General features: G+C 41.6%; 1 protein-coding gene across 9 annotated transcripts in view; it reads right to left on the reverse strand.

Annotated features, from left to right (window-relative positions):
* Window positions 1–16,957, reverse strand: part of runx1t1 (RUNX1 partner transcriptional co-repressor 1) — an 87,740-nt gene that overhangs the window by 19,432 nt on the left and 51,351 nt on the right. For 4 of the 9 annotated variants that reach the window (XM_078540737.1, XM_078540732.1, XM_078540736.1 and 1 more), the window contains exons 5-10: window positions 9,890–10,071; window positions 9,007–9,257; window positions 8,561–8,646; window positions 7,921–8,119; window positions 7,166–7,231; window positions 806–996 (exon numbers count right to left, since the gene is read on the reverse strand). In XM_078540737.1, the coding sequence (XP_078396863.1) occupies window positions 806–996; window positions 7,166–7,231; window positions 7,921–8,119; window positions 8,561–8,646; window positions 9,007–9,257; window positions 9,890–10,071 (975 nt within the window). Of the gene's footprint in view, window positions 1–802; window positions 997–7,165; window positions 7,232–7,920; window positions 8,120–8,560; window positions 8,647–9,006; window positions 9,258–9,889; window positions 10,072–16,957 lie in introns of all 9 variants that reach the window. The other 5 variants (XM_078540734.1, XM_078540731.1, XM_078540733.1 and 2 more) reach the window with 2 other exon arrangements.

Raw genomic sequence — 16,957 nt, forward strand, 5'->3', positions numbered from 1 at the left:
TGAATCTGTAAAATATTTTTCTAAAAAACTGAAATTAGGTTCTTCAAAACTTTACAATAAGTCTTTAGGAGTGAAACTGGTCATCAGTACTGAAAAAATTGTCTCAAAGTGAAAAGGCAGCCTGGTTCACACTGCACCCAACTCTGTTTTGCATTTAAGTCGAGTTGTGTTACTAGCGAGGACCAAATTCACCCCTTTTATTTCTGAATCATTGCTAATTCACACACAATCATTATCTTAAACATTTGGCCGCTCTGAGGCTTCCTTCCCTTCTTCCCCCTCTCAAACGGAAGCTCTATTATGATGCTCTGGCTCATCTAGCATGGCAAGTCTTACTGTCTGGGTTTATGCGTGTAGAATAGCCAAACACAGGAAGGCTGTATTTCAAAGGGTCACACCCCAGTGCATTCAGAAGTAGAATCAGGAAAAGAAAAACACAGGCCTGAAGCTAACATCTGTTGACTGGAAGTCCTGTATACCAGCCTACTGCTTTTACACTAGGCCAAGGACAAGGTAAGTCCCAGCCTGTGATTCTAAAGCTCTGGCCATATCCTAATTTATGTTAATGCCCTTGCTTCTGGTATCAGTGCCGCCATTCAAAAATGGAGGAACTGGCAGGAAGACAGGAACCCAATCTATTCAGCTCCTGTCCTAATTTTCAGCCTTCCTTTACACTCCACTGCACTTCTTGATAGAAGTCCGTTGGAAAAAGGGTGATTTTAAAAAATTTCCTATGTACCCAGGATCAGCATTACAGCTAAATTTGATTTCTCAAGCATGAATTGGAAGTAACGGGAGATTCTACCTCACTGGAATCCTCCTGCTGGTTAATAATTGCGAGTGCATCTTCAGCAGCTTGCCTTTTCGCATCCGCTACAGTGCGCTCCATTTTGGCTCTCTCTGTAGCAATCATGTCATGGGCCTTCCTCTCTGCTTCAGACACAGCTTTCTGCAACTCAGACATTGCCTGGCGCTTCACTTCATTCACAGCCTCTTCTGTAAAACATAAAATGCCTAATAAGTTCACACATTCTGTCCAATGCAGTTATTCCCCAAAAATAACAAGGCATCACTCAATAAATATCTTTCATTAAAAATTAACTGGTGTAATTATCAAAAGGATAGCACATTCCTCCACAATTACTTTTATCCATTATAATTTCCTCACTTACAAAAGCTAAGTGACAATGATGAATGTAATATTTAATAAGAACTAATTATTAGCTGGAATATTGCACAAATTAACACCCTATTAGAACTGATTATGCCATGTTTTATGGAAGTGTTTCACTATCTGCTTAATAATTTTTTCATGCCATTTTATTGATTTTAGAAAAAAGTATTATGTGAAAATTATTTGATAAGTACATACATCTCTGCTGCAGCAGATATGAAACTACATGGGAATATATGCGATGCTCTCTACGATTATCAACTACAGTTTAACCCATTAGTGTACGTTGCACCACACTTTGTTAAGCTAGGCTTGGCAAGTTGCTTTCATATCAAATATTAAAATTCACACTTTTTTCCCATAAAATATTCACCAGATGCACACTCATACTTCATATAACCCTGGATTTGGATCTTTGAAACTCATAGTGCATATTATATAGAAATATTACTTTGATATACACTTAAATTTTTAAAAATGTAGACAATATGCACACTTGTCTACATTGTACAAATGGGTTTGGGCCCATTTTTCAATTAAATCTTCTATATATAAAGTGTACATTACAAATACAGATTAATTCTACACAAAAATGGATATGCAGGTTTTTTTTTTAAAGAAAATCACCTTGCATCCTCTGTCAATTTTACTGTAAATATTCAAGGTGATTTGAAATTCTCACTCAATGGCAAAAACAGAAAAACAATTTTGCTTACGATCAGAACTGTAGCTTGACTAATTGTCTATGCAAATCAGGCAATTTATATTAAAATTATGCATTTCCATTCGAGCCTCACTGGCACATGGGATCAGTAAAGAGATTTGGTGGGATGTCAGTAATGTGCTTGAATAATTCCTGCAAATTACAAATAAGCATTTAACTTTTCTTCACAACACTGAAGCTACAATTCCATACATAGGCAAACCTCATGCTACAATATGTTATTTTTTTAAAAGTCAGTGCGTCAACATAACTTAAACGTGCGCCACTCAGATCCTTTAAGATTCAGCATCTTGCTAATCAAAAACTCAATCGAACACCAATTTTTGTTTAAAGCGTTTGCATTAATTGTCAGACCAAAAAAGACCATTTATTTTCTCAAAAAAAGGCAAGATAAATAAAAATTAACATGGAACAGTCTGGTCATATGGGTACTTTGACATCAATGTGTCAAAAATGTACACTGAGAAAGGGCACACCAACACACAAAAATAGTCCTTTATTATTAACAGCAAAAAAAACCTGCAGTCACAGGGGTACAGGATAAAAAAAAATTAAATTAGCTAAGCTTACAGACTTTTTCTTTTTACGATTTTCTTGTCTTGAGATTCTATCTACCCAATGCAGTAATTCACACAAGCACTGATAGCCCTCCTATAGCTAATCCAACATGGGCATTCTTCACAAGTGTTAATAAGCTGTTCAAAATAGTGATCAACTAACCTAACAGAGACCAACAATTGAACCTCGGACATTCCTGATCTCTATTGGCTCAGTACCATGCCAGATGGTGACAATGCTCAATGAGCCACCAGAGAAATGCAAACGTAGGCTATCGTGCAATAAATTAAATATGCAGTTCATGACAATTCTGTTTCTTTGTCTGAAAAAAGCAGTAAAACCCTTGTGCAGATGAAAACTGGAACAAACGATAATTGGATGTAGCTCCAAACCATGAAAAGTTCATAGTGAGAAATGATGGACAGGCAGTGAGAGGGTTGAAGATAACCCCATTTGACAAAAATCAAACTACAATTAAAGGGGTCAATTCATGTAGTAAAATGTGTAACACTGCACCAATTCTATATCTGTACAGAATCAATGAAGACATGCAGAAGCAGATTCCATCTTGTCTGTTGATGCAGTTGACAACATTACGTGCTGGTGTACACTCTCTGTGTCCTGTTGTAGAATCTTTTCCTAAACTCCCCTTGGCCCAACCACACAACCCAGAATCCAGGTTGGTATATGCCAGGTGTATGGCACAGGGGTTCCAAAACCTCCTGTAATTTAAAGTGAAATCTCATCCTATGTTGGACTGGCATTGGCCACAAAAACTCATGACAGTAAAGAAAGCTGCAGGGCTTACAGTAATTATTAGCTGTGTGATTATCACTGACAGTTAATGGGCATTCTTTCTACTGTGATGTCCCAGGACAGATGGGATAAAGCAATTGACATTGTGTGGGACTCAGGACCTGCTGACAGCACAGTGCTCATATTCTATACCTTGTTGAGATTTTGGAGCATTTAGGATGTATGGTGACAAACCTATGTGGCAGAAAGCAGCTACTCTGTTCCTCATGTGAAACTGAGCATTTGTGGCCAATGTAGAGATGAAGTGGGCATCGGTTCTAGTAATTATGAATTCCAGTCACTCCAGCAGTGTTGGAGTCTGTTGAATTGTTACATTGGCCATCTTTGATGAGCTTGCCATTGGTTACCAGATATATAAATATGAAACCACTGTTGTTTCAACAAACTTCTGTCATGAAACAGACACTTAATAATTGGAAGTAGCACCACAGAAGTTCATAGCAAGAAATTATGGGCAGACAGTGAGAGAGTTGATGGATTGATGTTAAGGCTTAATGGCAATCATCTGTATCACTAATGAGCTCTGCCACTGTTGAACCCAAGTTACTTCTGTGAATTTTTCTCATTCAGGTATGGAAGTATCATTACTTGGGCCACCAAGTTTATCTGACAGCCAAGTTAAACTTTCCAAATGAATACTTCCACCAGGAAAGCCTCCCATATTTTGGGGCACTACAATATAACAAACTTTTCTGAGTGACATCCTTTTAGTGACACTAACAAATAGGATGTTCTGTACCTCCTCGCTCATTAGGACCCTTAGATGATCAAGAAAAACACTCCTTAGTATTGCAGAAGGAAATTCACAACATATTAGGGCAGCTGCTCCTCATGTAAGTTCCTCAACCTGTGACCGATAAAGAGGAAAGTTGCGTGCAATATGGAGACATGGCCTCTCGATCTCTCCCTGACCCAATGAGCTGAAACAGGATGTGAGATGGCTAGTCCACTTTTAAAGATGTTTTCTAGAAGTTCCCTATTCATAATCAATCTTGTATAGCACCTAGAGATAGACCACCTCTGGGCCAAACCCTCTTTTCACCACAGTGACACAATTTTTAACATTCTGGGCACCAACGATTGTCTTCAAGCAGATGAGTTAGTCACTTTTGCCAAATCAGAAACAATTTGCACATCTGGGGGTATCTCTGCAACAGTGTAAAATCACAGAGACTGGTATCATTGCAGTCAACTGTAAGTTACAATGCCTTTACAGAGTAGTGGACTAGGATAAGCCCAATCTTAATAGGCTACAATTCAAGATGGTGTTGCTAAAAAGAAAACAGACTTTTAAGTTTAAAATTACAAATTAAACTCAAGAAGCTCAAACAAATTTGATAAAATTTCCACTTTGAGCCCAGCACCTGTAATTCTATATCCCTTAAATTTGCCATCATCACTTCTCCTCAAAAACAAACAACTCTTGATCCCTGCATCATTACAACCTTGCACCCCATCTCCAATCTCACTTTACTGTGCCAAGTCCTTGAACGTGCCTTTGCCTCCCAAATCTATGTCCATCTTTCCTGGAACTCCATGTTTGAATCCTTCAAGCCAGATTTCCACTCATGCCACAGTACTGAAACTGCTCTTGTTAAAGTTATAAATGTGATTGTGACAAAGAGAAACAGTCCTTCCTCATCCTTCTCGACCTGTCTGCAGCCTTTTTGACATGGTTGATCACACCATCCTCCTCCATTGCCCTGCCACTGATAGACAGCTGGCTGGGACTGCACTCGCCTGGTTCCATTCTGATCCAACTGTTGCTAGAGAATCACTTGCAATTGCTTCTCTTCCTGATCCCACTCTGATAACTTTGCCCCCAAAAATGTATCCTTGGCCCCCTCCCATATCCCATCTACATGCTTCTCCTTGGTGACATTCACAGCCTTAGTTTTCACATGTACACTGACACCAGTCAGCTCTACCTCACGACCACCTCTAGTGACTTCTCCACTGTTGCTAAATGATCACTCCTCATCTGACACCTAATACTGGATGAGCAGAAATTTCCTCTAACTAAACATTGAGAAGACTGAATTGTCTTTATCTTTATTCCCTCCTACAAACTCTACTCTCCAGCTATCAACTCAATCCCTCTCCCTTGCAGCTGCCTGAGATTGAATCTGGTAATTGAAACTGATTCAGACTGTTTGCATCCTGAGATGAGCTCCTGATCACATATTCATACCATCACTAAGACTTCCTATTTCCACCTCAGTAATATCGCCCAACTTCACCCCTGTCTCAGCTCCATTGTTGAATCCCTCATTCAGGTCTTTGCTGCCTTTAGATTTGAACCAATCTAAAGGACTCCTGCCTGGCCTCCCACATTCTACCCTCCATAAACTTGAGGTCATCAAAATGTTGCTCCGTGTCCTTGCTTGCACCAAGTCCCATTCACCCGTCAGCACTCATTTAATTCTGGCTTCTGAACAACCCAATTTTAATTATTGGGCCACTGGTGGCTGCACGTTCAGCTGCCTCGGCCGTAAGCTTTTTAATTCCCTCCCTAAACCTCTCTATCTGCCTTTAAATCTACCTCTTTGACCAACGTTTGGCCAACTACCTCAATATGACCTTCTGTGGCTTGGTGTCCAATTTCACTTCATAACTCTGAAGCACCTTAGGATGTTTTATTATGTTAAAAGGGGCTACATAAATGTAAGTTGTTGTTAAGACCATTTACATTTGTTAGTTTATAAAATGCTGATTCAAACTTTTTGCTAGCATGACAGAGATCAAAGAAATTAACTTCTGCTAACAAAGTAACAAACTGAGGATATGGCCTAGGGTCAGCTACACAGTGCAATGGGGTAAAATCATGGGCATACATTCCTTTTCTATTATATAAAAAAAAACAGCAAAATACTACTCTCTCATTCAAGCAGGATTTTCAGAAATCGGGGCAGAATTTAATGCCCTCTCTGTAGCTCGTTTGGTTGCTGGAGCAGCATTTAACTGGGTCAGAGGGTGGTGGGTGGGGACCACCTTCTTGCTTCAGCTCCAATTAAGTCCATGGTGGGAAGGCCCCTGGACAGCATACTTGCCCTGCCACCAACTGAGGCCCTGAAGTGGGCAATTAATGCTCACTTAAGGGCCTCATCCCGTTGCTGGTGGTATTCACCCAGCAGTGGACTTGCCATGTGGGAAACCCAAAAATTAAACCCCCTTGGGTAGCTTGCAAGCTTTCAGGGGGAGGGTCTCTCGTTCAAAAGCACTCGATGCCTGATCAAAGGACCCGATGTCAGGAACTGGGAGGCCTGCTGAGAGCCACATCTCCTGCCCTTGCTGCCGACACACCTCCCATGGTCACTCACCTGCGCCTGGGTCCATCGGCAATTCTGGACCTTGGGTGGGTGCATTACTGGCAACAGCCACTCCTCCCTTGCTGCTGAACAATGAAGAGTTGCCAGCCTCTGAATGGCTGTCAGCTCTCAGTGGGCGGGGCTTCTGCTCCCAGGATCCTTTTCCCTGGGAAGGCACACTACTGCTCAGTTAAAGCCCTGCTTGTTACTTTATGTGGTGGGCATTCTTGAAAAAAGGTGTGTGTGGCTCTTGCTGGCTCTCTAGCCAGCAGGTGAGAATCCGGCGTCCCCATTAAATACCACCCCAGGTTTCAGAACCATACGACCCCATAATTTTGCTACCAAGCTCTGACAAGAGAAAAACAGGCAATCTCACATATTTTTATTAAAAGAAAATCTCATAACTGTCTCATATGACCTCAAGCCATGGCTTCCTTAAAGTAGTAAGGGCCCAGTAATTTTTATTTAACATGGAGACTGAATAAGAGTGCACCATGCTGTAAAATGACTGAGATCCATATATAACTAACACACACACACAACACACACTTTTCCTCCCACCCTGCTTTCCATAATAACATTTACCAGCTTTTTTCCATATTTCCTCTGGCAGGTGGCCAGATGGTCTGTGAAGGAACTCCCGATGGGAATCTGCAAAAAAAAAAAGCAATGTGAGCAAAGCCACTTCTGGATAACTTCACGGATGTTTTTTCAATAGATGACTCCCTCCAGTGCTAGGTGCAGTGTTGGAAACTTCACAAGACAAATGGGAGAGTGGCGCATGGCAAGCAATAAATTATTTTATTTCATTGTCATACCTCAGGGAACCAGTTAAGAATGAGACACATTAAATGGCACCGACTCACTCATGTCAGCAGTTACACTAACGAGCAATAGATTCCTCCAATTTTCTGATACTCTGACCAGCAAAGATATGTACATCAGTCATCAAGTTCAGAGGAAACTGGAGGATCCAGTGTGTGCAGCTGCTTCACATGACTGCAAACGTTTTGATCTGTCAAATGTCACATGTCTATGAGCCTAAAGCAGAAGCAGAAGGATGGTTGAGTGGAGAGGCGAAAAGGTTGCATATCCAAAGTCCAATGATAGCACCAGCTGTTTTATGGAACCAACACAAAGCAACTATAGCGCCAGAACATCCACTGGATGAACAAGACAGTTTAGGTGCACCGATTATCGATTTGGAACTGTTACACCATGAAATTAATGCATAATTTACATTGATGTGAAGTTGGTACCAGATTTACAGTGTAACGGCAGCATCATAAGCTTTACTCCACCAAATTAAAGAGTAGGTTATGGTACCTAATGACTGTTACCTAGTTGGGCAGGATCTGTATTCACAGGACTCTGTTGTCTGGAATGGCTGCTGCTGCCACTACCTTTTTTTATATCCTCTGCATCACTGTACCGCCTGATCCAGTAATTAAGCTCCTCACGGTCAGCTTCCTGGCATCGCCGAAGGACCGTAAGTGACCGCCTCGTCTTCTCTACCATGTCCATGATGCAGTTTAAAAGCTGAAACAATATATCCGTGTACAGTAGTGAGCCACTAAATCTGATCACATACTTTTACACATAATAAAGTCACATAGAACAACATCCACAGTTATTAAATGTTAATCATACCATTACTGTCCCTAGCTTAGAAACTGAAACTCATTCAAGCTCTAACGGATTTAAATACACTTACAGTGCATGATGGAAGGAGATGCAACCTTTAATAATTAGACAGTGACAAGTTAGTTTAAAGAATTCTATATGTTACATATTTACAAAATATTATTATTTGTACAGGACACAAATTTCCTCCATTTAACTCAAAGTATAAATAGCACTGAATTATATAAATCATTCAGACTTTAAAGAACAAACACACAAAATATCTGTTGTGTAAATATAAAATTGCAGTTGTTTCCCTTCAGGTTAGCTTTTCCATAAATTGATTTATTTTCTTACATGATCAAGGTGCTTCCACTCCTCTGCCCATTCCCTATCCGTTAGTCTATGATCAATCACTTCTTCTTGACGGGTGCCATGCATCCCTGCCAACAGTGGAAAATAATTTCAGACTTCCAAAGCTATTCTGCTGGAAAACATGCCATTTTTTATATTATCCATCAAGTAACTCATCACCATCCCTGCAATTCTCATCACTAACATAAAAGTGACACATCCATCCTTCAGCAAACACACCAGTTTACCACAAATGTCTATAGGCAAGCCTTGGCCCATTGCACTTGCAAAGTTCACTAGTAATAATAAACGTATATCATCTCAACACGACTCATCCTTTTAGGTATCTAGTACATTATTGTGCCTTTGGCAGTTCATCTGACAATAAATCAAGAAAATAGAACGGTTATTTTATAAGTTTTTGCACAAATTGACAGAAATCCACTCACCGAGAGGTCTGTTCCTGTCCCTGAGGTCTCTGTGGTTGGGATGTCTGTATGAATCCCTGTAGTGGTGAGCCATGGCCATATCATCCAGACGGTAGTGCTGAGGTGGAGGTGGTGTTGGGTGAGGCAGGCCGTTGGGCTGGTAGGATAACCCATTATTTGGACTAAACCGTTGGTTGGGGCTTATAGTGCAGGGCCGCTTGCTCGGATGCTCTGAGTGCAAAGGCTCACGATCGTAGCCATTCTCTTTGGTTCTGCAAAATATGTAAGACGTTCAAATATAAATACATGACAAATGTCTAGCTGCTATAATGTAAAACTTAAATAATAACCTGAAAAAACATTCCTTTGTTAGTATGAAACTCTCCTAACTACAATAATCGCTAAATTCTATTTCAAGTAGACACGATATTTACTCTTACATGTTGAAGTCAAATTTTGTCAGGTACAACTACTGCATCCCTATGCTAATGGAGAAACAGAATGATCTTTTTAATGAGCTATTTTAATGGACTCAACCTCACTGCAGCTACTCATCCATAGCTAACCATATGCAGGAAGAAAAGCAGCAAAACTGTCAGTTGTTTCCCTTAAACCAGCAGTTTTCAAGTTACTCATCTCTTGCCATCATAAAAAGATTAGAGACAGGATTAAACACAGTACCATGGGTTCATTAATTAACTCAACAAAGAAGGAAGGCGAAAAAAAAAACCTTCCTGACTCAGAATTTCCACAGTTGACAGCAAGATGTTGCAATTTAAGAAAGAAAAACGGACAAGTCAGCAATCACTTGCGTGCTTTTTTTGCCCCGATGATGCATCTGCACAGATACATCTCGGCTCTAAAAGAAACCATTCTGTTGATAAATTACTGCCATTTGTCTCACCTGTCTGGAGTTCGCCTTTTCCCATTTTCATTAACATCAAGCAGCAGCTCGGAGGAGTCGACGGGTGAGGTGGTGCTGGCATCCAGCAGCAGCTGCTCATGCTGTGCGAGGTACTGTGCTGGGTTCTGCTTGGCCAAGCGTGCGCAGTGAAGTAGCTCCCTCTGCAGCAGGGGCAGGTTGGCCTGCAAGAAGAATGACACAAAAAACAATATAACAGTCGGCGCAGTCACATGGGAGAACGGCTAGGACCCTGCTGACCTTATAGATGGATGAATAAGCAAATAACAAAAGTGGCTTGACAACACAATGAGTTATTTGCTGCCCTTGAAGCTACATTTTTGGACAGGCATTTCATAGCGACGGGATGCTAGTCAGCATGGCTTGCTGTAGCATCGTGTTGTAAAGCATAGGTTACATTTGGCTGCAATTCCACACTGGGAGCTCTGCAGCCATACAATTATGAAAAAGGGCAATGTCACTCCAGCATGGAAACATCGTTCAACTAGATCTGGAATAACCAAAATGGTTGTCATGGTGATGGTACTGGTAGGAAGTTGCCAGCACCAATCTGATTAGCAAAATAGGAGAAACACGTATTTATAACCTTTCAACACTGATCAGTCCATGTACTCTTAACTACAGGTTCAACTAAAGTACACAAAATCAACGATTTAGCATACAAAAGGAAAATTGTGAGATCCTTGATAGTTTGGTATAAAAGAAAGTTTCACATACACATCCTACGTGATGTGGTTGACTTTTAATGCCTTCTGAGATGGCCTAGTGAGCCACAATTCTAAAACAAATAATATTGGAATATTGAATTCTCTACTGGCACTGACCCAGGCATCAGATCAGAACAAGAATCAAGTAATCCCAGCCCAGGTGACCCTACAGAATTCTCATCACCAACAAAGGAGAATTGGTTCCCAGGCCCAGGTTACAAGAGCTGTCTCAGAAATTAGTCCTGCAGCACATTGCCATGGTTGCATTCAGTCAGTTCTCTCAGCTAACATCCCAGGCTCCTCTATAAATCTCCTAGCCACATCACATTTAATCTTCAACTTGGATTCCACCAGAGCCACTGCGCATCAGGCCTCATCATAAGGCATGGTATAGGCATAGACACAAGAGTTCAGTGCAAGGATATGGCTGAAGTCATACCCGATACTCAGGAAGATGATCACTACTGCCCTAGGATATTACTGCCAGAGTTCCTCAGGATAGTGCCCTTGGTTCAACAGTCTTCAACTGCTTCATCAATAAGCATCCTCTCTCATAAGATGAAGAAAAGGGCTGTTTTCTGATGACTCAAGTGTTCAGCTTCACCCACAACTCTTCAGATGTTGAAGCAGCCTATGCAAGTCCGTAGCAGTGCTCAGACACCAGCTAAGTTTGGGCTGACATGCAACAGGCAACATTGGTACTACACAAGTGCCAGGCAATGATAATCAGCAAGGAATGGCCCAACAATCTCACTGATCTACAGTAATATCATTACCATTAAGTTGCTCACCACAAATATCCCCTGGGCTCACTACTGACCAGAACTTTAATTGGACTGACTAGCCAAAGCAACACCTTGCCTAAAAGAGGAAAGCAGTGTCTGGATACTCACTGATAATGGATCACCTTCTGACACCTCAAAGGCTCAACTCATGAGTGTGATGAAATACCACTCGACTGGATGGGCATAGCCATATCAATATCAAAAAACATTATCATTTGAGATAGAGTTAGCTTTTGATCTGCACCCTTGACTCTGAACTCAATATCCAACTCCACCATACCTAAAGCATACTGTGGATTCAGTATATACTATCTACACAACACAAGGCAACAACTTGTCAACTTTACTTTAAACAGTACTGTCCAGCCTCATGAGCTTTGCTGCCAAGGAGAATAAGAGCAACAATGCCAGGGAACAACACTTCCAAGCCACGTGCAATCCTGATCTGGACATATCACAATCTCTCATCACTGCTGGGTCAATATCAATATCAAATATCCCTATTTAACACCACTGTGTGAACACACACATGGACTGCAGTCGCTTAAAACGACCCAGAACTTCATTCTATGGATGAACAGTAAATATGGCCTTGCTGGGGCCACCAACTTCAAAAGGACCAATTTCTAAAAGGTTAACACAGTGCACAGTTCAGAGGGAATTGGAAAATCCAGTTCAAAATGGGCATCAACACAGGCACCTGAAACCAAACATCGAATAGTGTTATATCATTATCAGGCAAAATAACTGAATCAATGATGAGGAGCAAACTTGAGGATTATATGTACAATAATAAAAGCAATGAGACCCGCAGTGTGCGACTTCATTGAGGAAATGACAAGACTGTGACAAGTCCTACGATATAATACATATAGAATTCCAAAAGACAGTTCCAACATCCAGGGTAAAAATTTAGGAATAGATAATGGATAAGAAATTGGCTGAAGTATCGAAACAATAGATACTTAGTGGAAGAGTTAAGTCAGGGTGGAGAGGTAGGAATTAAGCGGCGAGCTGTAGTCGGATCACGGTTTTCAATTTGGATCATTGATTTGGATTCAGAAATTGATCAAACGTGCAGATGATACCAAAGGGGAGAGTGGAACCAGAGGAGGTAGCTCAGGAATTTCAACGTGAGTTTAGCAAAACGTATAATAACAGGCAGAACAATCACAAATACATTTGAATGCAGAAAATTGAAAGATATTGTACACAGAAAAGGATAATGAGCAACATGTAGACCCAACAGATTAGGTTGAAATAGCCAAGTATGAAGTTGAAACACACTTTAGTTTTCAAGTACTAGATGTTCAGATGTTCAGCAGATTCAATCAGAACAGCAATTAACAAAGTCAATGTAATGTTAAACTACATAGCTAAAGCAGCAGGATATAGGTCAAAGGAAGCTTTTTGCAAACTGTATAGCACCCCCCTGGTTAGATTACATCTTCAGGACTGTGTCCAATTCTGGAATAACTGAAGTAATAATTAAGTGCCGCAAAGAGGCAGAGGGTAAATCCTCTTGGGTGGATCAAATAAGATTGACTGAAGAATGGCTCTTCTAATTAGTTTTGGACTGATTGGAGCTCAAGGTACTGTAGAAGTGGTCAACACTACTGATTTAAGGAGAAGGAAAGTCACCACGATTCATGATAACCAGGACGCCAGATGGTAGAGGATTGGGCTAGTCTGCAAAGCTCTGTGGTCAAGAGCTTCTATAATTCCCTGCCTAGGCTTGCATAATTAATAGCCTTTCAGACAATGGTGCCCTCGTAATTATACGTTTAAAAAAAAAATTCATTCACGGGATGTAGGCGTCGCTGGCTAGGCCAGCATTTATTGACCTTCCCTAGTTGCCCTTGAGAAGGTGGTGGTGAGCTGCCTTCTCGAACTGCTGGAGTCCATGTGGTGTAGGTACACCCGCAATGCTGTTAGGAAGGGAGTTCCATGATTTTGACCCAGTGACAGTGAAGGAGCGATGATATATTTCCAAGTCGGGATGGTAAGTTTGGAAGGTGCTGTTGAAGAAGCCTTGGCGAATTCCTGCAGTGCATTTGTAGATGGTACACACTGCTGCTACTGTGCATTGGTAGTGGAGGGAGTGAATGGTTGTGGATATGGTGCCAATCAAGCACGCTGCTTTCTCCTGGAGAGTGCCAAGCTTCTTGAATGTTGTGGGAGCTGCACTCATCCAGGCAAGTGGAGAGTATTCCATCACACTCCTGACTTGTGCCTTGTAGATGGTGGTGTCAAGAGGTTAGTTACTGGTTGCACGATTCCTAGCCTCTGACCTGCTCTTGTAGCTACAGTATTTATTTGGCTAGTCCAGTTCAGTTTCTGGTCAATGGTAACACCCAGGATGTAGATAGTGGGGGAATTCAGTGATAGTAATACCATTGAACATCAAAGGGCAATGGTTAGATTCTCTCTTGTTGAAGATGGTCATTGCCTGGCACGAATGTTACTTGCCACTTGTCAGCCCAAGCCTGGATTTTGTACAGGTCTTGCTGCATTTGGACATTGACTGCTTCAGTACCTGAGTCGCAAATGGTGCTAATCAGCAGCAAATGTCCCCAGTTCTGACCTTATGAAGCAGCTGAAGATGGTTAGAATGAGGACGCTACCCTGAGGAACTCCTGCAGTGATGTCCTGGAGCTGAGATGACTGACCTCCAACAACCACAACCATCTTCCTTTGTGCTAGGTATGACTCCAACCAGCAGAGAGTTTCCCCCCTGATTCCCACTGACTCCAGTTTTGCTAAGGGTCCTTGATGCCACACTTGGTCAAATGCTGCCTTGATGTCAAGGGCAGTTACTCTCATCTTACCTCAAGAGTTCAGCTCTTTTGTCCATACTTGAATCAAGGCTGTAATGAGGTCAGGAGCTGAGTGGCCCTGGCAGGACCCAAACTGGGCATTAGTGAGCAGGTTATTGCTAAGCAAGTGCTGCTTGATAGCACTGTTGATGACCCCTTCCATTACTTTACTGATGATCGAGAGTGGACTGATGGACTTTCAGAAGCAATAAAGCTTCTGAAAGGAAAGCCATTCAAAATTTATTAAAGAATGGTATACAGGTATGTTTATAAAGCATCAAGTGTTGCTGAAAAAGAGAGACATGTCAAAGCCTTTTGTCTTGCACTCATCAGGGCACTTCGCAAGAGTACCAATATAAGGGAAAAACAACAATTTATACTGTGTGTGAAGGGAGTGCTGATTAGTTGCCAAGTGGATTCTGATTGGTAGAGGTGTTGCAATGGAGAATACACCAGTGATGGTGACTGACAGTTAACTGCCAAGCATTGTTTAAAATTTAAACTAGGCAGCTTGACCCTGATTGGTCAATGCATTGTCCTGAGGAATGAGTCAGTGAATGGCAGTTACTTATTTTGCTTTGTTGAAACAGGTACAATCCTAAAGGGTCTGGCTCTAATTTATAGACTATGCCCCTAGTTCTAGACTTCCCAACCAGCAGGAATAGTTCGTCTCTTATCAACCCTATTTGTTCCCCTTAGCACCTTGAAAACTTTCATCAAACCACTGCTTTACCTTCTAAATTCCAGGGAATACAACTCTAGTTAACTGTCAGTCACCATCACTGGTGTATTCTCCATGGCAATGCCTCTACCAAACAGAGTCTGCTTGCCAACTAATCAGCACTATCTTCACATACAGTATAAATTGTTGTTTTTCCCTTATATTGGTATTCTTGCATAGTGTCCTGATGAATGTAAGACAAAAAGCATGTCTCTTTTTTCAGCAATACTCAAATTCTGTACTACCAAATGACTATTTGTATCCAGTATTATAAAGTCATAATAAACATAAGTATGCACTGGAAGATTTCAAGCAGTAATGTATGAATTCAAGTCTGCTACTAAAACCTTTTCATACCTTCCTTACCTCTAGTTGTGACTATTCCAATGCACCCCTGGCTGGTCTCCTACAATCTACCCTCCGTAAAGTTGAGGTCATCCAAAACTCTGCAGCCTATGTCGCAACTTATGGGGTGGTGGGGGGAGAGAGAAAGAGTGCGGTCGGTGGGGGAGGGGGCTGCCTTTTTACATGGGTGGGCCAATTAAGGCCCACCCAGCATGACATCCAGCAGGAAGCACTATACACTCCCTGTGCAGACGGAGGGGGGATTCCCTCAGCTGGGAGTTGCGCACGCACAGATCTCTCTGAGGCCAAGTACTGCCTCAGGGAGATCGGCTCAGATTCAAAGTTGACAGAAAGGTAATTTAAAAATTTCTCTGACATGTTCCCTCATGTGACACTGTCACATGAGTTGGGACATGTCCTTAACTTTTATTTAAACATTTGATAAACATTTAAAAGCCCTCATGAAACCTCATCCCACCCGTGGATGAGGTTTCATGCTTTCTCCAAGGCCTGCATGGGCTCCCGGCCTGCCCACTGACCCTAAGGTTGGACGGGGAGGTCCAACTATCAAGTTAATTTGTTTTTTTAATGGACTTAATAGGCCGTTGACAGCTTGGCGGGCGTGTAGCCGATTCAGCTGCGCACCCGCTGAACTGAAAGTCTAAATGACGCGGGGTCATGTTGGGACACACGCCTGACGTATCTCCGCATCATTTGATGCATCGGCAAGAGGGCCCCGTCCCCGCTCGCCGACCGGAAAAACCTGCCCCATATTTCTGTTTGTGGGGCTTTGCTATATGCAAATTGGCTTCTGCATTTCCTACATAGCAACTGTGACTATAGCAAAAAAAAAAAAAAAAAAATTTTGGGATGTCCCAAGTTGTGAAAGGTGCCATATAAATGCACAGGAACATCAAACAGGAGTAGGCCATTTAGCCCTTTGAGCCTGCTCTGCCTTCCAATGAGATCATGGTTGACGTATAATCTAAATCCATATAAGTGCCTTTGCCTCATACTCCTTAATACATTTGGTGAACAAGAATCTATCAAACTCAGTTTTAAATTTCATAATTGTTCTAGCATCAATTATAATTTGTGGAAGAGAGTTAACTTCTGCCACTCTTAGCGTGTGGAAGTGTTTTCCAAATATGCTCCTAAAAGGCCTGGCTCTAATTTTTGGACTATGCTCCCTAGTCCTCAACTTCCCAACCAGCAGAAATAGTTAATGTCTTATCAACCCTATTTGTTCCCCTTAATACCTTAAAAGCTTTGATTAAACCACTCCTTTATCTTCTAATTTCCAGGGAATGCAACTCTAGTTTGTGCAATCTCTTCTCATAAATTAATCCATGGAGCCCAAATATCAAACTGGTTAATCTACGCTGCGTTCCCCCCAAGGTCAATATATCCTTCTTAAGGCATGGTGCCCAGAACTGCTCACAGTACTCCAGGTCCGGTCCAAATGGGGACATGCCTTCCTGTCCTCTAGGTGTGACTATTCCAATACACCCCTGGCTGATCTCCTACAATCTATCCTCTGTAAACTTTTGTATAGCTGAAGCATGACTTTGACCCCCTTGTATTCTTGTCCTCTTGATATAAAGGCCAGCATTTCATTAGCTTTTTGATTATTTTCTGTTCCTGTGCATGACATTTTAATACACAATATACCTGGA

This window comes from Cetorhinus maximus, chromosome 4 (assembly GCF_964194155.1).
Source record: "Cetorhinus maximus chromosome 4, sCetMax3.hap1.1, whole genome shotgun sequence".
In the NCBI taxonomy this organism is placed as follows: Eukaryota; Metazoa; Chordata; class Chondrichthyes; order Lamniformes; family Cetorhinidae; genus Cetorhinus; species Cetorhinus maximus.